General features: G+C 41.2%; 2 protein-coding genes across 2 annotated transcripts; both read left to right on the top strand.

Moving 5' to 3' along the window:
* The first annotated feature begins 9,481 nt into the window (after positions 1-9,481).
* LOC108238974 (endosialin-like) lies at positions 9,482-13,493 on the top strand. Its single transcript, XM_017421381.3, has 2 exons — positions 9,482-10,367; positions 11,612-13,493. The coding sequence occupies exons 1-2, from the start codon at positions 9,953-9,955 to the stop codon at positions 13,294-13,296; spliced, it is 2,100 nt and encodes a 699-aa protein (XP_017276870.1). The 5' UTR covers positions 9,482-9,952; the 3' UTR covers positions 13,297-13,493.
* A 1,663-nt stretch (positions 13,494-15,156) lies between these two features.
* dpp3 (dipeptidyl-peptidase 3) lies at positions 15,157-23,020 on the top strand. Its single transcript, XM_017421380.3, has 19 exons — positions 15,157-15,277; positions 15,886-16,044; positions 16,150-16,294; positions 16,410-16,499; positions 16,626-16,763; positions 17,336-17,410; positions 17,564-17,654; positions 17,846-17,976; positions 18,524-18,654; positions 18,963-19,021; positions 19,422-19,616; positions 19,722-19,834; positions 19,911-20,003; positions 20,113-20,175; positions 20,253-20,377; positions 20,552-20,672; positions 20,965-21,144; positions 22,183-22,345; positions 22,418-23,020. Exons 2-19 carry the CDS (start codon positions 15,920-15,922, stop codon positions 22,558-22,560), a joined length of 2,181 nt encoding a protein of 726 aa, XP_017276869.1. The 5' UTR covers positions 15,157-15,277; positions 15,886-15,919; the 3' UTR covers positions 22,561-23,020.
* Positions 23,021-23,176: the final 156 nt, after the last annotated feature.

Raw genomic sequence — 23,176 nt, 5'->3', positions numbered from 1 at the left:
ACCCTAACCCTAGCCCTGAGCCAAGATGCCCTTACACCTTCATCCAGGTGGAAACCCTAACCCTAGCCCTGAGCCAAGATGCCCTTACACCTTCATCCAGGTTGAAACCCTAACCCTAGCCCTGAGCCAAAATGCCAATGAAAGGCAGATTCAGACTTAAACAAGAAAAGATGTGGCAACAGCCAGAAGCTTTAAAAAGCTACTCTATACTGCCAGAAACATTCACTCACCCATCCAAATCATTGAATTCAGGTATTCCAGTTGCCTCCATGGCCACAGGTGGACAAAATCAAGCCCCTAGCCATGCAGACTGCTTCTACTAACATTTGTGACAGAATGGGTCGCCTTTAAGAGCTCAGGGAATTCCAGCATGGTACCGTGATAGGATGCCACCTATGCAGTAAGTCCTCACTACTAAATATCCCACAGTCAACTGTTAGTGGTGTTATAACAAAGTGGAAGTGGTTGGGAACTACAGCAACTTGGCCATGAAGTGATAGGCCACATAAAATCCGAGTGGGCTCAGTGGATGCTGAGGAGCAGAGTGCACAAAGGTCACCAAGGTTGTGCAGAGTCAACAACTGCAGACCCCCTCCAGTGAGAGGAACTGTTAATGCTCTCTTAACCAAGATATTTTGGACAATTTCATGCTTCTAAACTTGTAGGAACAGTTTGGGAATGGCCCCTTCCTGTTCACCAGGGCACAAACTAAGGACCATAGAGACATGGATGAGTGAGTTTGGTGTGGAAGAACTTCACTGGCCTGCAGAGGACTGACCTCACCCTGATAGAGCAACATTGGAATGAATTGGAGCAGAGACTGTGAGCCAGGCCTTCTGTCCAACATCAGTGTCTGACCTCACAGATGAGCTTCTGGAAAAATGGTCAAAAATTCCAACAAACACTCCTAAACCTTAAGGAAAGCCTTGTCAGAAGCGTTGAAGCTGTTATAGCTGCAACATTAGGAATGGGATGTCACTCAAGTTCATATGCATGTGAAGGAAGATGAGCGAATACGTTTGGCAATATAGTGTGTGTAAACAGATGAGAGGAGCAAAAAGGAGAACCTTTGGAAAACTTTGGAGAGGAAAAATGGGGGGAAGGCTGTTTCTCCTCAGGGAAATTAAAAATGTGGAGTAGCAGGGAAGAGCAGGAGAGGAGGTCAGTCAGGGTACGTGAAAACGACCGAGGTGAAAGGTTGTGTTGAACGCTCAGGATTTATAAGACCCACTTATGAGTCGTAAAAACGTTGCAACTTAATTCAGGGAGCCAGTGTAACCTTGTGTACAGTATATGACTATATATATGAGTATGTCTTCACTTCATCTCTGACTAAAACGGCAAACATGTGAAACTATTGTGTGCAAACCTTTTTGTAAGACTTGCATTTCTGCATTGTGTGCTTTTAAATTTGCACCGAGGCAAACAAACCTTTCAAACATTTTCCTTAATTTTTTTTTTTTTAACAATTTGTTCCCATGAATGAGATGAAATCAGAAGGTTGTGAGGTTGTGGAACAGTCAGTGCAGTTAGTGGTTGTAGAAATATTGCTTGTTGTAAACAATAATTTGATAATAGTCATTTTCACTCCTCTTCAATAAAGAAGGCTCCATCTGTAAACACGGAGCAGGAAAAGGCCAAAAAAAACCAAAGTATTTCTAAAGGTGATCATCAAAGCAGATTAAGAAGAAGCACGGACAAATGGAGGAAATCGAGAGCCATTGTTCTGTGTAGGAGGCCAACCTGCAAAGCTCACACTAACAGCACAATCTACAGGGTTTAAAAATAACCACACAGCAGAAAAACATCAAACTATTATTAAACCTGCAAGGCTTCCTTCTGTCTAAAAACAAATGATGTCAAAGCTGAATCATTTTGGCAGAAACAAAAAATTATTTTTCTGGGGGTTTTTTTTGTTTGTTTTTGTTTTGTTTTTTTTTTGGCAGGGATACATTATAATAAACCAACTCTAAAACCCTCTATAAAGCACAGCAGAGGCAGTATCATGATTTGGAGCTGTTTTTACAGAGACAGTTCAACCTCTCATACTCAGGAATGCTTCTAATATTCACGAGAATGTTACTTTTAGAAAAACAAACTAAACACATGGTGCATTTTAGTTAGTAAACACAGATGTACTACAACAATAAATTCAGATTTAGAAAGGATCTGTAGCTCATTTCAGAGTTGATAAATGATCTCTAGATGTGTGTTACTGCCTGCATGTTCTTTAGTATGACGCCTACAGCTGCAGAACAAAAGTTAAGCTTGTAGAAACAACTAATTTCAGTCTATAAGCCAGGCTCGGGTTGTGTACACAAACGTAAGTAAATCAAAGACGAGGAATTTTCAAGGAAATTCAGCAGAACCCCAGATATTTGTGTATTTTTCTTGAGGTTAGGAGAACACGTTCCACCTGATACAGCTGACCGTAGTGCATCGGTGTGCACACGTAAATATGCAGATGCCATTTTGAATTAACCATTGCAGCCTTTATATTTAACAGTGTTTAAATGAGTTTACAGTAGGTTTTTAGCGAGCCTTTTGCAGTCGCTCAGCTCAGTTCACCCTGTATTTTCATGGAAACTGAAATTTCTTTAGTTTTTATGCTTTTTTTAAAAATTGATAATTCAGTTTAAACATGTTGTGCCCAGAAATCTGTGTTCATTTTAAGCTACTCAGTGCTTTTCTGAAGTGATTTTAAAAATGAAGTGACTTTGTTCTGCTGTTTTTAAATCTTTATTGTTTTATTTTTATTTTTGCAGCACTCTCAGGTAATCCAGTCTGATGGATGTTTCTTAACTTAATCCAAAAGTTTAGGAGTTAAAAATACAATCAGTTTGTTTTTATTTAGTTATTCATTTTCACTTGACTAGTTGTACTTTTCCAGTTATGAGTCTTTCCAAGTTTTCCTTCCTAATAAACACGTGTCCATGAGAGCGATGCAGCTGAAAATCTAATATTTCTTCAGACTGCTATTCTCAAAAATGCTGTTTATAACTTCTCCACATGTTTGGAAAAGTTGTTGGATGTGAATACCCCCAAAGTTCAGCTTTGAAATGTTAGAAAGGGCTTCATCTAAAGGGATTACAGTGTCTGTTCTTGAATCTTTATTTATTCAAAGATAAACTGCTGATTCCTCATCTTTTTTCTCTCCCATCTCGCCTTCCTTTTCATACATTTCAGCTCAGTCACATTTGGAGTCTTTCCAGTGCAACACAATGTTCAGCTTTTGGCTGCCTGAAGGTTGCTTTTTTTGGAGGGGGTGGACATTTTCTAGAATGGATCAAGCTTGTCAGCAGTCTTGCAAGAAGCGTCCTCGTTACCTGTTTACCTCGGCTGTGATTTTCTCTGAGATCAAATCTTCCAGCCTCCGACTCTCTGACCACCTCTGAGACGGTGTGGTGGCCTCCGCCTCTTAGTTGGGAGGGTGAGAGGGCGATGAAATAATGGAGAGGGAAAGAAGAGCCTGTTATTAGACTTCACTTCACATAACAAATCTGCAGAAGATTTCAGCATTAAGGGAGCCATTTGCATTCTTTTGCTGATGCAAAGTCAAGCAGTTTATGGTTACAGCTTTTTTCTAAAGTGCTGATTTTAAAGAAGCTTGCAGTAAAAGACAAACTGAGACCAGGTCATGTGAAGGAGGAGGAAGTGCGGCACAAAAATGCAGAGTTTAAATGAAAGAAAACAAGGAGAATTGGAGGAAATTGTTCAGGAATAAGTGGGTCAGTAAAACGTCCCGACAGATCAGACGCCGGCCTGTCTCTTTGTGTCTCTTTTGTGTCCAGTCTCTTTCTTGTGGAGTCGTCATTCTTTCTCCTCACTGTTAATGCTTTTACCATTGGAAGCACAGAAACTCTTACACACACACACAGAGTCCCTCTGCGAAGAACTGCGCTGTGAAAAGATATACAGCGAGGTGTAAGATATCTGTGCACGGCTGTGTGTGCATGGCTGTGTCTATGGAAAAGCTGAGCCCATCATCTGGTAAAGGAATAATCTGTGAAGAATTAGCCTGTCCCAACTCTCAGTCCTTCATCAGTCATTTTTGGTAACAGTCAGACACAAACACACAAGCACGGGTAAAGACATAAATATAAATATATTACCTTTAATATAATGAAGGTAAACAAATGCCTATTTCTGAATATCTTTAATTCACGATTACAGCTACTAATGAAAAAGTACAAACATAAAGTTGATGCGTTCAGGTTCTGGAGACTTCACCTGGCTGATATTCAGTCCCTCATTGGGACCCCGGTGAGCTCAAATGTTTGTTGTAGATGCAAAGCATTCATAGCAGTTATAAAAGCTAAAACATATGTACTTTGTAGGAAGAGGCAGTAAAAAAATTATCTTTCCCCCCCAACCAACAGAAATCACCTGGAATGCAGTCTGTTATTTAAGCATGGGGCTGCTGCTAATTGCTTCAGCGTGTTCTCCTGTCTGTGTGTGTGTGTGTTCATGGGAAACATGAACAACTGACGTGCCCAGCTGTATCTGATATGGTGCAAACACGTCAGTAGGTGTAAATAGTGAGTCTGTGTTGTTGACTGAAAATTATGAGGAAATACCGGCGGATATTCCTTGACTTCAGCTCGTATGTCAACTGGCTTCAGGAACATCGGGATATCCTATCTGTTTGTTCTCAGACAAGACACAGAAACATTTGTTTTCTGTGTAAGAAAGCGTACTGATTAACATCACTCAGATGTCTTTGAACTGCTCCACTGAAGCAGCTGTGAGGATAAATTCATCAACTCAGAAGCTTTAAAGTCCAAGACTCACAAACTGCTGGAAGAAGAGTTTGCCCCACATTAATTCAGCCATTTCATAAATAAAAATGCCTTGCATTTCTTAAAGGAATGCATGTTGCCCACCACCTTTCCTTTTTCCAGTTTTAAGCTAAAATCATCTTATGATGGGACAGCTCAGACATTGTGCAGTAAATGACTCGTGCTTTACTGCGAGACCTTGCGAGATGAATTTTTTGTTCTGTAAAGACTCTCAGTTACTACCAGGTCAAACTTTAGCTCAATATGTGTACATTTGACAAAGTTGTAGCCATTTTTGTGTTTGCTAAGGTTGCTTAGCTGTTGCAGCCATCTTGAATGGGCATGGCTCCAAAAATGTAATCAGTTGTTGATGTTTATCCAAGGACTACTTTTTTTAAAGTTTCATTAAACTCCCTCCAGTGATTCATGAGATATTTTGCAAACAGACAACAATCAGTGCAAAGTTTTAAGCAAAGACTGTGTGAAATGTGCAGCGCATGTGCTGAACATGATGCTCAGCTACTATCACAACAAATTTTAGGTTAATATTTGTAAAACTGGCTGAGTTATAGTTATTTTTGCGTTTGATAAAATTGGGTAGCTGTGGCAGAAATCTTAAATGCGGTTGACTCTAAAAGTTCATCAGCGGTAGATGCGCATCCAGTGATTACTTTCTGACTTTCATTAAATACCATCCTCTGATTCATGAGATATTTTGCTAACATGAAGCTAAACAAACTCACTCACCCACACAAATGGGCAAAACAATATTGACCTTTTGCCTTGAGATAAAAACCTTGACGTTAAGGTAGATGTTTCCTTCAGAAACAGGGTTTGAAGGCTATTTGTGTGAAAGCAGATTTTTTTAATCCCACACTTGGATTTCATTCAGTGGTTTTAGCACGAACAGCGTCTCTGCATGACCTGTGGATAACTTTACTAAATAATTTTGTCCTCCAGAGGATTAATCCTGACGTGTCTGTTTTTTCATGGTGCAACATGCAGGCTGAAATTTCTTCCTCAACCAGTAAAAATATCTCACCATGTGTTGGACGGATTGGTACATATTTGTGGATTTCTTGGTTGCAGCAGAACAGATGATACTGAGTTTGGCATCTCGTGTTTTTTTTCCATTTATAACTATTATGAGGTTTTATTTTAAGAAAAAGCAACTTCTGGACACACCTAAATTTAATTTGTGTCAGGAGACAATGTTTTTTGTTGTTTTGTTGTTTTTTTGAGTTTCAGCTTTCACACATTTTGTACTAATGTAACTTCATCATAAATCGTCATCTGTTTATAATTTGTCTTTTTTATCCAGCACAAAACTGAAAAAGGCTAAACTTTTGGTCCAAGTGTTTGCTTATTTAAGTAGTAAACTTTAGCATGAAACAAAACTATTAGATTCAGAGTGAGGAATTTAACACAAAAAGTCTGTCTATTTGTGCTCCTTTGCAGCGATGCGTCTGAAAATTCTGTTTTGAGGATATTTTGTCTCTTGCAGTGATGTTGTCTTTAAGTTTGGGTTATAAATAGAGGCAAAAACGGTAATAGACATGTTTAGGCTATGTAAAAATAATAACTTTAGTAGCAACTTGTTTTCTTAAGATGAAAGAAAACGTCAAAGGCAAAGCTTTTTAGTTTCTTGTGAATATTTCCAAACTGGCAGTGGGATTTAGTGCAATGCAAAGGGGGCACCACCTAAAATCTTGCCCAGGGCCCATAACTGGTTATGGTTGGGACTGAGAGGGACCATTAGTCTTCAACAAGTATCGAGGGTTCATAACCTTCCTACAAAACCCAACTTAAAATGATCTGAACTATCCCTTTAATGCAGATGTCTCAAACACTCAGAAGCATATCGTTTACACCACTGGCATCAAGACTACTTCTTGTGCATGCTGTTAAAATTCAAATCCAAGCAAATATGGCAACAGAGTTTGTTTAAAAACTGGATTTGATTTGCTAGACTTATCAAGTTTGTTGGTGTTTTTCATTACTGCAGCCTTTTGAGGGGTAAAAAGTAACAGTTTGCTCCAACTGCATATCCAGTTCAGACGCATAAGGTGAAATGCTTTACAGCTTTTAATGGGAAGTTCAGCTGTGAAGAAACTAGAAGGTGAGAATGATTTGGAGCCAATGATGTCATGTGGTCAAAGTCAAGGACTGAGAGAGCAGGCTTTAACTGAACAGGCAGCCAATATAAAACCAAAACGTCTGTCTGTTCCATCAGAGGTCTTTGAGTTAGAGGACAGAGAAACTTGGATACACAGTGTGTAGACTGATGAGAACAAAGGAAATTGGGAAAACACAACAGTAGTGTCTGTTCTATCATTTAGAGGCTGCTTCTGAAATATGTTCAGGGGGCGTGGCTTCAAGAGAAGGAGCCAGTGCAGACAACTTAATAAAATAAACAAGAGTAAGAGTGAGTTTGTTAGTAAAAACTGACAGTCTGAAGGAAGGATTGGGAGCCTGAATGATGAAACGTCAAGAGAAGAGCTGAATAGAAGAAAGAAAGTTGAGGCAAAGCAAGAGAGGGACAAAAAGAGCAAGAAAAGGGCTGGTGGTGAGTGGGAGCCCTAGAAAAGCGAAGAAAAAAAGAGGGACGTGGGGAAGGAGGGGGCAAAAGGCTCTTTAGGTTCTCCAGGATCCAAAGGTTTTATGTCTGTTCTTGCTCTAGTTTCAGTGGTTGTTACATAACTGGAAAAGACTGCTGAATAATGGCATTGTACATAATCTGTTTGCCAAAGCCAACACACCGCAGCCCGTCAGATCATCTGCAATCCATAGAGGGAGCAGGGGTTTGGACTCAAACTGTTTGTGGTTAATAACTGCTTCTGCTGCACTTTTAGCATCACTTTTCCATCTCATCACTCTTTGTTAGGAAGCTGCAATGGGTGAACTATAGCTGTCATTTCACATTTCACAGATATTCTGTCTCAAACTGATTATTATGATATTTAGCCATCTTAATTTTGTTGTGGGAGTGGCCTACCTTCCTCAAACTGTCGTCATAAGCACACATAGGAACTTGCTGTTCAGCAAATTAGTTATGCATTTTGGATGTTAAAAGGATAGTTTAAAAGTTCTGAATTGGGGTTCTGTGGGCAGGTCAAGAACAATTAATATCTTACCTCTTGCAGATAGCTCTTTGAACAAACTTCAGCTCAGAGTTTACGCTGCGTTCTGTTTACCTCAGAAGTCAGATCTGGGAATGGTGTCAGACCCGACATTACAGAGTTCCAGTAGGATTTGCTAATGGCTGAGCTCAGAAACCAGGCTAACTACTATTAGCAATACAAGCCGATATGGTTTCCTCTGCTCTCTGTGCATTCAAACAAACAGCAGCCAAACAAACAGCAGCCAAAGCCACTTATAGTGGTTGGAAGGTACTATGTCCATGACTAGATTACTGAGATGCAAATTGACAAAAGTTTAAATAAAAAGTTTATTACTATTGCAACTTTCCATAAGCAAGGCAACCATATTGGACAACTAGCTGATAGCTTGCAAATAATAACCTATAGAATTGCAAAATTGAGAATGATGTAAAGGTTTTTAAAATAGTTCTCAAATGAACTTTATTAGACTGGAGTTGTTTAAAGACCTAAGCTGTCTATTTTAGTCCAGCTGTTAGCTCACAATTAAACTCTGTTACTCAAAAATGAGGCGTGTTCAAAGAGCTGCCTTTAGTACCCAGCGGTTTTAAATGTGTAGCTTTCCATTCAGATTGCAGCTATTGGTGTCATTTAGTAACTTTTTCTTTCTGGCTTTGCTCACTGCACAGGCACAAGGAAAAATGAAAAGATTATATTTTTCTTTGGAAAAATACAAATTCATGCTTTCTGTTTGCAGCAGGCGTGCTGTGGATGGTGAATGGCTCGTATAACAGCAGTGGAGGTATCCCTCAGGTCATTCCCCATACTCCCCAACCATGGAGAGGTCAAGATGATGCACATCTGGCATTTCCTGTTTCCTCTCCTCCAGATGCCCCCAAGTCAGGCACACACACACACACACACTCACACACAAACACACACACAAAGAAGCACACAGAAACATCTGTGCCCTGGTGAGGTGATAGTTTTTTCAAGCAAAGAAATTAAGTCACACGTACACACAATATGCACATTTCAGCTGGTATTTCGGCTCCTCACTTTAAAGTTTCCATTGAACAGTTAAAAACTTCCAGCTGGTGTGGACTTTAGACAGAAAAATGAACAGGCAGGGTGAGAAAAAAAATGTGTAAAGGGTGAAGGTACAGAAAAGCAGAAGCTATGAGAGCCTGACAAAGAAGGTGAGATGGAAAAACAAAAGGTGGAAGGGGAAAAGGAGAGGACGGTTGGAGAACGGGGGGGACAACTTCTGCATCTCATGAAGCTGACAAACACTTTCCACTTCTGTGGATGCTGTGCTGCATTAATGCCGCATGTCTGTGTGTGTGTGTGTGTGCATACAGTATGTGTGTGTGTAGAATGGGGACAGTGGTGTCGTATGGTTTTCATAATTCTCCCAGGGTTTTAAGCTCCCCCAATAGTCCCTAACCCCCACCACCCCCACACAGACCATCATTCCCTCCGGTCCTCTTTCAGACACGCTGTACCAGCCCCCTCTCCCAAAAACGCAAAAATCTCCTCCACAATTTTCCTCTACGTAGCCTCCCCCCACCACCACCCAGCCCTCCCCAGTCTTCCCGTCTTTCTGATGCTCAGTCTGAAAGCCAGCTCTGCAGAGGTAGGAACAGATAAAGTTGCAGGATTTCTGCCCTGGATATTAATTGAATTCATAGTTTCTGTTTTGGACTTGGAGGAAAGGCGGCTCTGTACTTTCAGGACCTCACTGGACTGCATTTTGAGCTGTACTGGAAGGATTTTGTTTAAAGGTTCTGTTGGAGGCTGATTCAAAAGGTCACTGACAGCTTGAATGAAAGTTTGTGCGTTTTGCACATAAGTGCCTCAGCTGTTTAAGGCAAATGAAAGAAATTAACTTTACTCTGAATTTCTTTTGTTCTAAACTAGTTTGATTAAAAAGCCTAGTCTAGATTGGCTCAAGGTTTTTGTGATCAAAGGTGGAGGGGAAAAAAATCACTATTTTTTATTATAATTTTTTCTAATAGTAAGTTGTGGTGCTCCTTTGAATGTTGGCTTAGTTCAGACCTTAGGTTGAGGTTGAGGATGCTGAAGAAGAACAGGAGCAGCTGCAGCAGCATGAGTCTCTTGTGCATCCTGTGGCTGCTGATCGTTTGCGTGGCCCCTGGAAGCTGGGGCCAAAGGCTGAGGACGCCTGAAGAGGAACAGGGGACAGACGAAGCTCGGCTGCCGGAGAAACATGCAATCTGCTACCAGGAAGGATGCTACGCTGTCTTCTTCCAGAAGAAAATCTTCAGGGAAGCTGGCCAGGCCTGCCGGGAGAATGGTGGGACCCTGGCCACGATGCATACCTATGAAGCGGCGGGCGTGGTCCATAAGCTGATGTCGGCCATTGATGCACAAGGCTCCAGGTCCAGGTTTCGTCTCTGGATTGGACTCCACAGACCTCCGCGCCAGTGTTCAACCACCCGACCACTCAGAGGATTCGTCTGGGTCACAGGCAAAGTCTCATCTTTTTTTTTTTCGAAGTTGTGCTCCGTAACCATTTCATCTTAGTTTGTAGAAACACCCTAAATACTTCCTTGTTAGTAACCAATGGTGCAATTAAAGAAAATAACTTCCTGTCATTAAACAGTTAAAGATAACTGAACTCACAGCTAGAGAGGATTATTTTCTGTGAGTTGTGAGTCTGTGCAACTAAGAGTTATAACTTAATCAAAATTTAAATAAATTATTCTTTTAATAAATTTTTATTAATTAAGTAGATAATTATTGAAGTGAATACATATGGATTTGTGACACAACAGACTTTTTTCCTTTTTATAATGAGCAGAAATGAACACCCATGAAGAAATGACAATATATTTCAATATTGAACCAATATGTTCCTTAATTTGCACACATCTGTCAGACTTTGGCACCTCAGGCCAGTCTGCAGGACTTTGTGCTCCCTGGATGGTTTTTGAATTAACTCCTATCATTTTGCTGAGAAAGGGCTGGTGCAACTGGGGACGTTCACTCCTTTTTGTACTCATTGCCACCCCTCAGAGTGATTTAGACATTATACAAACTTACAAAAAACAGATGTGTCTGCCTAAGTCTACAGCCAGAAAAAGCATTACTCTTTCAAGAGTTCTGAGGCCAGCTTATTTCAGTTTTTTTTCCCCTGGGCTATAATAAAAAGAATGGTTTTTACCAAATTACTGTACAAAAATATAGGTCTTATTTGACTATATTAAAGCCATGCAGACAATATTGGTTCTGGATAGGGTTTTGAAGCATGATGGATGAGAACAAATATCTAAGTTTTTACTAAGTAGATGTAATGAGTTCTCTTGAAATAATAAAACAAAAAAACTTCTTAACCTCAATGTAGCTGCCTGTTCATTGAAAATCTATTTAATGGAATAACCATTCTTTATTGCTGTTGGAGAGAACTGACTTAATTTAATTCAATTCAAATAATAAGGGGACAAAAAAATGCTGTTTCAACAAAAATAACAAGTCCAATACAGAGGGAAACTCCATATTAGTATGTATTTTTAAATCTACAACTTTGGCGACCCCTAGTGGTGATATTGAAAGCACTAGTATTTTTTTCACCTTTACAAATCAGCAGAGAACAGAACGACAAGTTTCATACTTTCATGAGTCACTTTTGGTCTGAAAAAGCAAAGAGAACTCAAAGTACTTTGACTTCATTTGTGTTTGACTGATTAGGTTCTTGTCTTTATCTTCCAACAGGAAATCAAGAAGGTCAGTTCACCAACTGGAATCGTGAAGAAATGCCCAAGACATGTGCCGCCCATCGCTGCGTGGCCATGACTGTAAACATATCAGAGAGCGGACGAGAGAGCGCAGCAAACTACAAATGGGCCGAAGGTCCCTGCGGGCTGCCTTTGGATGGATATATTTGTCAGTACAACCACAAAGCGACATGTTCACCACTGGAAGATGAGGGCAGAGGTCCAGCCGCTTATACAACCCCGTTTAAACTTGTAAGCACCCTGCTGACTCATGTACCCTTTGGATCTGTGGCTACTTTGCTCTGTCCTGCAGACAGACTAAACCCAGATGCTCCTGCTGAGCAAGTCATCCTGTGCATGGATAGAGATGATGAAACGGTGGGCTGGTCCAAGGATGCCCCTCTATGTTCTTCCAGTGCAGCAACACAGTATCAGGACTGGTGTAGTGGGGACCATGGTTGTGAGCAGCACTGCCAGAACATAGACCAAACGTACCTCTGTTACTGTTTTGAAGGGTTCGTCTTGGATGAGGATGGCTACAGCTGCAAGCCTGACCCCCTGAACCAAAACGACCCACCTGAACTGACTCCTGTCACTGACCCTCCCCAAAACAAAAGGGTGTGTCTGGAGATGGGGTGCCAGTATGACTGCTCGAAAACAACTCGGGGCGTCCGCTGCACATGCCCCCCAGGCTACCAGATAAGTCCGGATGGCCGCACATGTTCCGATGTAGATGAATGTCTGCAAGAACCGTGTCCCCAACTTTGTGTGAACATCCCAGGCACTTTCCACTGCACCTGCTATCAGGGGTATCAGACAGACAATGACGGAGAGTGCGTAGATATAGATGAGTGCCTCGATGACGGCAGCTGTGAGGGCTCCTGTGAAAACACTGTAGGGTCCTTCAAGTGCCAGTGTGAACCCGGCTTTGAGCTGAGTGATGAAGGTGAGTGTTTAGATGTGGATGAGTGTGACTTGGAGTCACCCTGCCAGCAACAGTGTCTCAACCAAATTGGAGGGTACCAGTGTGACTGTAATGATGGCTTTGACCTGCAGCTAGACGGACTTACCTGCCAATCTTCATATTCTGATGGAGAATATTCCACTCTGACCCCTGATCCTGGTACGTCTGATGAGTATGATCTTCCCTGGTCCACCACTGACCCGTATTTTAAAGATGACAGCAACAATGATGTCAACTGGCTGACAGAGGCCCCTGTGGGACTTACCCCTGATATGGCTCATCAATCAGATAATCACCTAAACCAATGGGATGACCTTTCACCTGAGCAATACCACACAGCCCCATCCCCGACGCAAAAAATTGGCACCAACAACGACATCGACCGTGATGTTGGGACAAAAGAAGCAAGCGGTGGGGTCATAGCTGAAACAGCAAACGGATCATCCAGTGGGACTGGGGGGTCTGAGGGACCTGAGATGGACACTAACAGTACAGCAGAGGCAGGAGGGTCTGCAGCTGGTAAACGCAAGCACGACAAGAGCTGGCTGCTTGTGGCTCTGCTGGTGCCTCTGTGTGTGTTTCTTGTAGTGATGCTGGCTTTGGGAATCGTCTACTGCACCAGCTGTGCAGTGGATAAGAGCCTCAGCTTTTCGGACTGCTATCGCTGGGTTCTCCCTACAACACCTCCTCCCAGGAAGGATGGCAAAACTCAAGCGTGAACCCTAACGTAAACAGAGAAAATTAGATGTTTTCATATGTCTGTTAACATGTTTTGGTGGCAAAAGACTGCTCACTGAAACCAAAGAAATTGGGTAAAACACCAACTAATTCTGATACTTTCTGTGGCACAGCTTTTGTAAATAGCTTTCATCATTTGTTAAAATGCAATAAAAGTCAATAAAATAACAAAACAGTGTTTTTTTTGTTGTTGTTGTTATTACTTTACAAGAAAATATCATAAAATGACACCTCGTCATAGGGCAGAGAAATCACAAAGCAAGTCAAAAGATCAGACCACCTCTTCCTGATGCAGAAAAGCAAAATCTGTTCCCACAAAGTTTAGTTCTAACTATTTAATTTTAAGTTGGATAATGACAGATGGAAAATGAAGCTTTGCAATCTTTTGAAAGTTTGACACAGTGGGTCAATCCACCAGACAGATGTTAAATTCTTTGTAAATGAAGCATTAAAATCAGTATTTTTTATTTTTAGCAACCAAAGTTAGGAAAATAACACGTCTGCCTTTGCTTTAGAGCTGTTTGCTTTTATCAACAAGTTGGCATCCGTCATAGATGAAACAGAAAAAAAGAACGCTACTGTATATTCAGTTAGAGCAGTATTTACAAAGCAAATTTTTTACAGGCATTTGGTAAGTTACAGTAATTTGCGAAGTATATGGAAAAGTGGAAGCCGACCAATGTGGAAGTGAGCCTTCTTGTTCCATTTTCTTCAAGTTTTTTTCCAGTCAGAGTTTGGAAAAATCTAAATTCCTGGTGGTCTATAAATGCAGCGTTTAAAGCAGCTGCAAACGTCTGTGTGTCAAAGGTTCTTTCAACAATAATCAAAGTTTCTTACATTTAAGTATAGAAAAATCTTGTAGTCTTTTCAGACACCCTTAAAAAACATACTGATTTTGAATTTTGCAACAATCTTACAACAAATATATGCAATCCTAATGAGATGAGACCCAAACGAGGCATTGAGAGATGATGTTTGTTCATTTCTGCTCTTAGTCAATGAAAAAAAAAAAGGACATTAGCACTTTTGTCTACATCTTAGCTGTTATTTTACCCCAATTCTTTGACCAGGACTTGGAGTGAAGTTAATTAAGAGTCATTAGAGGATAGCTTGGTGGTGACGTCATTTCCAAATGCCTAAATTATCCTCTCACTGGCGCGTCGGGGCTGTATGAGTCCTTGAACCTCCCATCTGTGTCAAACAATTTAAATACGAAATGAACTTAATACTGTGTCAGCCACAAAATGCCCAAAGTAAACAGAAACATAAATGATCTAAATCAGTTGTTGCCAAACTTTCCCGTTTCTAACCCACAAAATAAAGTTTGCAGCGATTCATCACCCTGACTATTGCTGGTGTTTTTATCTCTTTGCAACAATTGGGTGCAAATATACCATTGGCAATCCTTTTTAATTTTATTTCTGCAGATCTTCTTAGGACGCCTTATTTTTGTACTTCATGACCCAAAGTGGGGTCCTGACCCCAACTTTTGGAACCACTGTCCTAAATAATACACTTTTGGTCTTTTCTGTCAGCTTATTAGATTGTGTAAATAATAATAATAATGATAACTTTGTCTACTTCAGCTAACTATCAACGGCCTAAGTGAGGATTTTCTTTGAAAACATTTCTGCTAAAGTAAGATCTTTTCCTGATTTTACAAGGCCAATGAAAAGATCTGCCAGACCAAAGGCAACAGAAGGTTGTTTCAGATCGCAACCAAATATGCATTTATTCGAAATCAGTGCAGCTGTCTAATTGCTTCAAACTTGATTTTAACACGCGATACAAAGTCTGTCGCGACGTCCAGGGGAACTACGCTATGATTGGCTGATGTTTACATCACCCACAAAACGCAACTTCTGATTGGTCGAGGGGCGGGTCTACATATGAATGAATACAGGAAGTGAACTGCGTGAGACTGCAATTTGACGTTCGCGGAGACGGTTGCCAATTTTTGAGGTAACGAAATGTTGAGTTAACTTTTAACTCTCTTTCTGCCTCTAATTTATGTGTTAAAGAGAGGCGAATCGTGCATAAAAATTGAAGTTTTTTCTTAAAACTCGCGCGGTTTGTAGAAGTTTTGCTAATGTTTGTTCCCACTTTGCCGCCGTTAGCATGCACGCTGCTAATGCTCACTCGATTGTTGACTTACTGTCTTTTCTTAAACATGTGGTTTTAAATTACTTTAGTCCCGCTGGCTGCAGGCTGTTGGTGTCAAAGAGGCAACGAGGCGAATACAATTAGAAACCAGACACCTTACTTTTGAGATATCTGCTTCTAGTTTTAAAAGAAAAACGAAACAGAAAACATGCAAGATTGCCCGACTGGATTTTAGGGTTCATTGATGAGCAGCTGATTAAAACTTTTAATGTATCCCTTTACTCCTATTCTTTAAGTCCCCCCTAAATGTTTGCATATCTTTAAAAAGTTTATATTTACATAAAGCATCAAACTAAGATCCAAGCATTTAAGTGCTATGTAATATTTCCTCATTTCAGTTGTTTTTTCTTCCATTGTATTATTTTTTTTACATTACTCTGATTTTTTTTAATTTGCCTTCCCAACAGTATCTCCTCAGCATCATCAAACTTCAGAGCCAAGATGGTGGACTCCCAATACTACCTCCCAAACGACATTGGCGTTTCCGGGCTCGACTGCGCCGAAGCCTTTCGTTTGCTCTCGCCTCAGGAGAAGATGTACGCCCACAATCTGTCGCGTGCCGCTTGGTACGTCTCTTAACGTCTGCTCGTAGCGCTGGCATTAAACAACCGGTGGAGGTTTGGGCCCGAAATGAGGTGGTTTGGTGAACTGAAGAGTTGTATCTTTGTTAGGTATGGCGGTCTCGCCGTGCTGCTGCAGACGTCCCCGGAGTCTGCAAACATCTTTGTCCTGCTGCAGAGGCTCTTCAGGAAGCAGACCCCAGAACAGCTGGAGCACGTCGCCAAAGCAGCTGGCCTCAGCTCTGAGGAGTACCAGGTACACAGCCTTACAGTTTCATGGTGTGCTGGCGTCACACGTCTTTCTAAATAAAGCTATAAACAGATATAAACAAGTTTATTTAGTCATTTTTTGTTCTGTTTGTCATCTATAGGCCTTTCTGGTGTACGCAGCTGGTGTGTACGCAAACATGGGCAACTACAAGTCTTTTGGAGACACCAAATTCATCCCAAATTTACCAAAGGTAAGGATGCACCAAATGTTGGAAGCACATCTTGTTTGTCTGCTTTCTAGTTGGTTTTCCAAGATGGGGATATCTTTAAAAATACGTTCTTATAAATGTAATTTAAGCCGTGGCGTTTTGATGCAGGACAAGCTGGAAGCTCTGGTGAGGGCCAGCCAGGCGTTTCAGGATAACCCTGGTGAGATGAAGGCTCTGTGGGACAGCTGCTCCTGTCCCATGTACTCGCTTGAAGACCGACAGAAACAGCTCGGCCTGGGTGACAAGGTGGGATCTGACATAATTTAACGCAGAGTTGCGGCCATCTTTGGCTCGCATTATTTTCTAAAGCGAGATCATTTTATGTAAGATGGACCAAACGCCTCTGACAGCTGTTTGAGGAAATGTTTTGTTGCTGAAAAGACTTTTCTAATATCTGAGGTCTCACCTGCCTTTGTCTAAGAGATTTACTGCTTAGATCCTCTTAACAATTAGTCTTATTTGCTTTTTTATTAAGGTTAGTCTGTAAGAAAGTTGTTTGTGGTGGCTGCTTTCATTTTATTATTCCCAAATAACTGAAACATTTATGTCTAAAGATGCTTTTGTTTGCTTTGGCTATTTTCAACCTCCTTAGAAATATTGCTTCTTTACTTCTCTTTTTAACTTTATTTTAGCCACTTTTGGTGTGTTTTATTACTGGTATTGTTAACATTTTTCTCTGGTGGTTTTAAACGTGTATTAAAAATAAATCTGGATTTTTTTTTTTTTAATCATAAGAAGCCACTGAACACCACTGGTGAAGTGTGCTTCCTGTGAGAGCTCGTGTGACTTTGGTATTCTTGTTTTTCTTTTTCTTTCAGGGGATTACCACCTACTTCTCAGGAAACTGCTGCCTGGAGGATGCAGAGCTGGCTCAGAGGTTTCTAGATTCAAAAGTAGGCAAATTTATAGCTGAAGCGATCATTCTTATTTAAACTATTCTGGTTTGTTTTTCCTAAGTTGGCTTTTTTAAATTTAAATAGTTTCAATCATCAGCTTTGTTTTGGTGTTTCTCAGTTCGACTGATCTTATTCCCCGTTTGTTTCCAGAAACTGTCTGCTTACAACACCCGTCTGTTCAAGAAAGACGGTGGAGGGAAACCCTGTTATGAAGTGAGATTGGCTTCAGCCGTGCAGAAAGGTTAGAATGAGAGTAAAGTAAAGCTTTAGACAAATATTACATCCAAAATGTCAGAAGTCATGAGTCAAGCTGGACTTCAGGGACAGTTTAGTTTGGAGAAATGAAATGCAGCAGGATTACTGACAGATCTTAAATGATTATCTGTGGAACAACTCGGTGGTTCTGGCTGATAGAAACAAATTGCTTCGCAGACTGTGCAGTAGACGGGGAGTGTGAGTCCTGCTGTGGCAGCTTCAGCTTCGAGGACAAAGAGTTCATTGTGAAGAGGGGAGATTATTGTCCAATCATGGAAAAAGTCTGCTATTACCTCCAACAAGCACAGGTAAGTCACTGCCAAGGAAATGGTGGAATCTGAAAATAGTGCTGTCGGTTTTCATTTATCCTGTGAGCAGCAACAAGAGAGGATGATTTAATAACCAAAGCTGAAAGTATAGCTACACTAGCTGTGAAACTCTGAGAACAAACTGATGTAAGGAAAAAAAAAAAAATGGCTGAAAGTGAGTAATGACAAAAAAAATCAAAAATGTTTCAGGGCAAAATTCATGTAAAATAATCGTGACAAATTAGATAAATGTCGGCTTCATCTCAAACAATCCTGATGATGTTTGTGTATCCCTGATTGAACGCAGCCTACAGTAAATTTAACTGGATGATGTCGAAACTAAAGAGAAATCAAATTGAATTCAAATTTTAAATCAGAAATATGTTAAAAAATTACTTTATAAACAGTGTTTTAATATAAACATTTGAAGCAATGATATTTGGGCTTTTTGGATCGATCTCATTAAATTCAGTAGGACAGGAAATAACAAAAGAAAAATGATTTTAAAAGTTTTTTTTGTTGTTTTTTTTTTTGTCTGTTTCAACAGGCCTACGCTGCCAATGAAAACCAAAAGAAGATGCTGGAAGAGTACCGGCGCAGCTTCACCTTCGGGTCCATCGAAGCCCACAAAGAGGGCTCCCGATACTGGATCAAAGACAAGGGCCCGATCGTTGAGAGGTGATCCAAAGCGCTGAAATGTGTTTCTGAACGCGGGCCGGATCGTAAGCAGGCCCAGGTGTTCATTTTTCCACTACACTGTTGTTGTTCACGAAACGGTCGTAAAAGTCGCCTCTGTTCTCACCAACTTCTACTTCCTCAGACATCTTGTTTTAATCTGCTTTTTTTTTCTTGTTCACTTCCTCATAAAGTTCACTTCAGAGACCTTTGCTCTCTGCATCCAGAGCTGCCCTTTTTTATTAACCACTGAAACCTTTCTCCTGCTCTTCAGCCCTTGTTACTAACTCTGTTCTGTCTCTTTCTCCCAGCTATATAGGATTCATAGAGAGCTACAGAGACCCATTTGGCTCCAGAGGAGAGTTCGAAGGTAATTGACAAGTTGATGAGGATTAACAGAATAATGCTTCGGATTTAGGCCCAAGTTTTCCTGTCAAGAATTTACAAAGACTCTAGGAGGAGGTAAAATGCTCCTCAAGCTCTCACTCCTCAAAAATCTGAGCCTGGAAAACGATTCACACTGCTCGTACTTTTCAAAATTCTTAATTTCAATATTTGCTATCCTTTGGAACTGTTCTCAATTAATTATATGAGTAGAAGCGGCTTAATAAGCACAGTTTCAGATATGAGACTAGAGTTAAAAAATAAATCCTTGCAGGATCCCCAGTGGGCAAATATAAATGACAAAACGCTGTATGATTGAGCCGAGGAAAAATGGATCGTTTAAACTGATCTGCTGCCCGTTGGGGGGGTTGTGACGTCGTGTTCAGGCTTCGTTGCGGTGGTGAACAAGGCGATGAGCGAGCGTTTCGCCAAGCTGGTGAGTTCTGCCGAAGTCCTGCTCCCCGAGCTGCCTTGGCCCCAGGAGTTCGAGAAGGACACGTTCCTCAAACCCGACTTCACCTCGCTGGATGTCCTCACGTTCGCCGGGAGTGGGATACCAGCTGGAATTAACATCCCAAACTGTACGTGTGCTCGGGTTACGACTTTAATAAGGTCAAATACACACAGTTCAGTTTGTCGGTTTATTTTTTAAATTTATTTCACATGTTGTGCGTTCATGTTTCCAGATGATGACATCCGACAGTCGGAGGGCTTTAAAAACGTGTCGCTCGGAAACGTGCTGGCTGTCGCCTACGCCACACAGAAAGAAAAACTCACCTTCCTTCAAGAGGAGGACAAGGTTCGTCGTCTTATTTTCTGTAATTATTCATCCTCCTGTGTTGGATTTATGTATGATTTTGGTTTTTTTGCTTTAGGATTTGTTCATCAAATTGAAGGGCCCGTCCTTCGAGGTGCAGGTTGGACTCCACGAGCTGCTGGGTCATGGAAGTGGGAAGCTGTTCGTCCAGGTCGGTCCAGCAGGTCGCAGCGTTCCGCCGAGATCAACCCGTTTTCTTAATCTCACGTGTGAATGGAAGAATTTGCACATATATTCAGATTTTTGTTTTTCCCCTTCAGGACGACAAAGGCGAGTTCAATTTTGATCAGAGTAAGGTGGTCAACCCGGAGACTGGGGAAGCGGTGAGTTTGCGTCCGCTGACACGTCTGACTGTAAGGTCGGGACCGAAAGCGCTGACTTCTACGACTTTACCTGTCAGGTGTCGAGCTGGTACCGGGGAAGTGAGACGTGGGACAGCAAGTTCTCCACGATCGCGTCGTCTTATGAAGAATGCCGCGCTGAATGCGTCGGCCTCTACCTGTGCCTCAACAAACAAGTGCTGAGGTACGCTCGGGAATACCGCTAACTTGAGTTCAGATCAGAAAAGAAAAGGAGGTGGAGTTTGAGGTAAAATCGCGGGTTTTGGTGTAACCCAAGAATTTTATGTTTTAAATGTGTCAAATACTGAAAGTCCTGCGAGAGGCCAGCAAATTAAACTTCTGCGCGCGTCTGTCCCAGTATCTTTGGCCACGAAGGACTGGACGCCGAGGACGTGGTGTACATCAACTGGCTGAGCATGGTCCGAGCGGGCCTGCTGGGCCTGGAGTTCTACACACCTGAGAGCAAGAGCTGGAGACAGGTAATCTGTCAGCCTTAAAGTCGAACTCGATTGTTAACATTACAGCGTGCTGGTGGAGGTTTTAAACAAAGCAGCTGAGCTTCGTTTAAAAGCTCCTGAAGTCATGGGTCCATAGAATCTGAGGGTGTTTATATGAAGTCTGCTCACAGGTTATTAATCACGTGTCTCTTATGATCCCACATAATTAGTTGGACGTGTCTGCGTTCTTTCCCAGACAGAGACAGTGGGTCTGTCTCTGTGTTTACATGGCTGTCAGAACGTGGTGTCATGTTCGGGTTCTTTTTTCGCTCAGGCTCACATGCAGGCCCGCTTCGTCATCCTGCGCGTTCTGCTGGAAGCCGGGGAGGGCCTGGTGGGCCTGGAGGAAGTGACGGGTCAGGACGGCAAGCCCGACGCTCGGATCACCCTGGACCGGAGCAAGATCCACACCGTGGGCAAGAGCGCCATCCACAGGTTCCTCTGTAAACTGCAGGTATGTTCAGATACTAACAGGAGCAGTCCGGACTAAAATACAGATTCAAGAGTCACGATGGCTCAATTAAAGACCAAAATATTCCTTTTGTTTTATTGAATGGTGAAAACTTTTAGCAACAGTTGTTTGTTTTGCAAGTAAACTAAGATGTGCCGTCTTATCCTAAAGGAATTTTTCTTTTTTTACAACTTTGTTTTTAACTTATCAATACATTAGAAAAACTCATAAATAATTTGTGAGAAAAGACATCTAAATGTTGGCTTTAACGAGCTGGTATTCCTAGATCTAAACGGTAAATTAAGTCCACTATAAATAAAATAATAAAAGGGCATTCTGGGATTTCTCTGAATTTCACTCTTTTATTATTTTTATTATATAAATAAAATTTATATATTTATGTCAAAAAAACTTGGATATTCTTCTGTAATTGGAAAGGCTTGAATTTGCAAGAAAATGTCAATTTCCCTGTCATCCAATATGTAAATTTATGAGATATTGTAAAATCAATCATTTGGGATGAAAAAAGTATGAACATCCAGGATGAAGGTTTTAAATTTACCAGAAGAAAAAAAACTTTCCTGAGACTACATTATTATTTTTGGCCAAAGAAACGAAGGCAAATGTTTTCTGAGATTAAAGTTGTAATTTTACAGAAGGGACATCTGGATATTTTCTAAGATATAAGTGGTAAATTCACAAAAATCACCTGAACTTAAACAAAAACAAACCATGTAAGTTATTACTTTTTTTTCTTGCAAATATGACTTAACAGTTATCTAAATTTGTGCCTTTAAATATTGAAATGTGGACTTTTTTTCTTGCAAATTTAAGTCATTCCAGCATAAGAGGGGGTTGTAATTACATTTTTCTCTGAATTTTGGCCCCGCCCACCAGCTCCTTTTATTTTTATTTATAACGGTCCTAATTCACCATCTTATGGCTCAGCTGAGAACCTGCTGTTTGTCTAATCAGAACCTTCCAGATGCATAAATATCATATTGATTTCGGCGTGCTTAACCCGATCTCACCCACTTGTAGGTTTTTAAGTCCACGGCCGACGTGGACGGAGGCAGGGCTCTGTACGAAGGTTACTCCACTGTCGGCGACAGCGGCGCTCACAGCTTCCTGCGACTGCGAGAGACGGTGCTGCTGAGGAAGGAGGCACGCAAAATGTTCGTCCAGGCCAACACCAGAGTCAGCGGTACGTAGCTGCAGTTCAGCCCCGAGTCGGTTGGTGACGGCGAGCTTGTGTCTGACGGCGTGTGCTTTCCAGGGGAGAGCGTTGAGCTGGTGGAATACGAAAGCAGCGCCGCGGGTCTGATCCGCTCCTTCACAGAGCGTTTCCCGGACGACGCCGAGCAGGTGGAGGCCGCCCTGCTGGACCTGAGCAGAAGAGACGGCCCCTGCTGGTGTTGACGGGTTGTCCGCTGCACCGATTCCTGGAACGCAAACTGCTCGCGTCTCATTAGGAAAACAAAAGAAAGGCAGTGAGAAGACGAAACAAATCTTTAAACAAAGCCATAAGAATCAAACACGTCTGTAAGAGCGGGCAGTCACAGATTCTGTAAATTCTCATTCAGTTTGGGATCCAATCGTTGCCTCAGACACAAACTAATTATTAAAAGTTTCTCAGCAAAAACATGAACAAACCAGAAAGACTTAAATGAAAACGTTAAAACAAGTCTTGAAGATTGTCGCTTTTTGTAAACCGTTTTGTCTTTACTGCAGCTGATTCAGCTGAATTGATTCTAAAAGTAAAAGTCTGCATCTTTCATGTCGGTTCGACAGGTTTTCACTGATAACTGGCTGCAGGGGCGTTTAAACGCTGACAGGAGAGAAAAATAACATTTTCTGCCATTTCTTTTTTTTTCAGATTTGATATAACTGATTGGCTGATTTCAGTAGAATAACTCTGTATGAAATGAGATGGTATGAAGCAAGACAAATAAAATGTTTGATTAAAAAAAAAAAACCTTTCTGGTACTTCATTAGAATAATTTTTTAATGAAGCTCTCAGATATTAATTAGTTGT

The sequence above is a fragment of the Kryptolebias marmoratus genome, linkage group LG13 (genome assembly GCF_001649575.2).
Source record: "Kryptolebias marmoratus isolate JLee-2015 linkage group LG13, ASM164957v2, whole genome shotgun sequence".
Classification (NCBI taxonomy): domain Eukaryota; kingdom Metazoa; phylum Chordata; class Actinopteri; order Cyprinodontiformes; family Rivulidae; genus Kryptolebias; species Kryptolebias marmoratus.
The sequence above is the reverse complement of the archived record's forward strand: the minus strand, read 5'-3'. Positions and strand labels throughout refer to the sequence as shown.

What these genes read in the sequence shown, in the direction of transcription:
- LOC108238974 (XM_017421381.3), top strand. Translation starts at nt 9,953, where the DNA reads ATGCTGAAGAAGAACAGGAGCAGCTGCAGCAGCATGAGTCTCTTGTGC. An exon ending in AGGATTCGTCTGGGTCACAG is followed by an intron (nt 10,368 to 11,611) that starts GCAAAGTCTCAT and finishes ATCTTCCAACAG; the next exon opens with GAAATCAAGAAGGTCAGTTC.
- dpp3 (XM_017421380.3), top strand. Translation starts at nt 15,920, where the DNA reads ATGGTGGACTCCCAATACTACCTCCCAAACGACATTGGCGTTTCCGGG. An exon ending in TCAGCTCTGAGGAGTACCAG is followed by an intron (nt 16,295 to 16,409) that starts GTACACAGCCTT and finishes TGTCATCTATAG; the next exon opens with GCCTTTCTGGTGTACGCAGC. An exon ending in AGCTCGGCCTGGGTGACAAG is followed by an intron (nt 16,764 to 17,335) that starts GTGGGATCTGAC and finishes TTTTTCTTTCAG; the next exon opens with GGGATTACCACCTACTTCTC.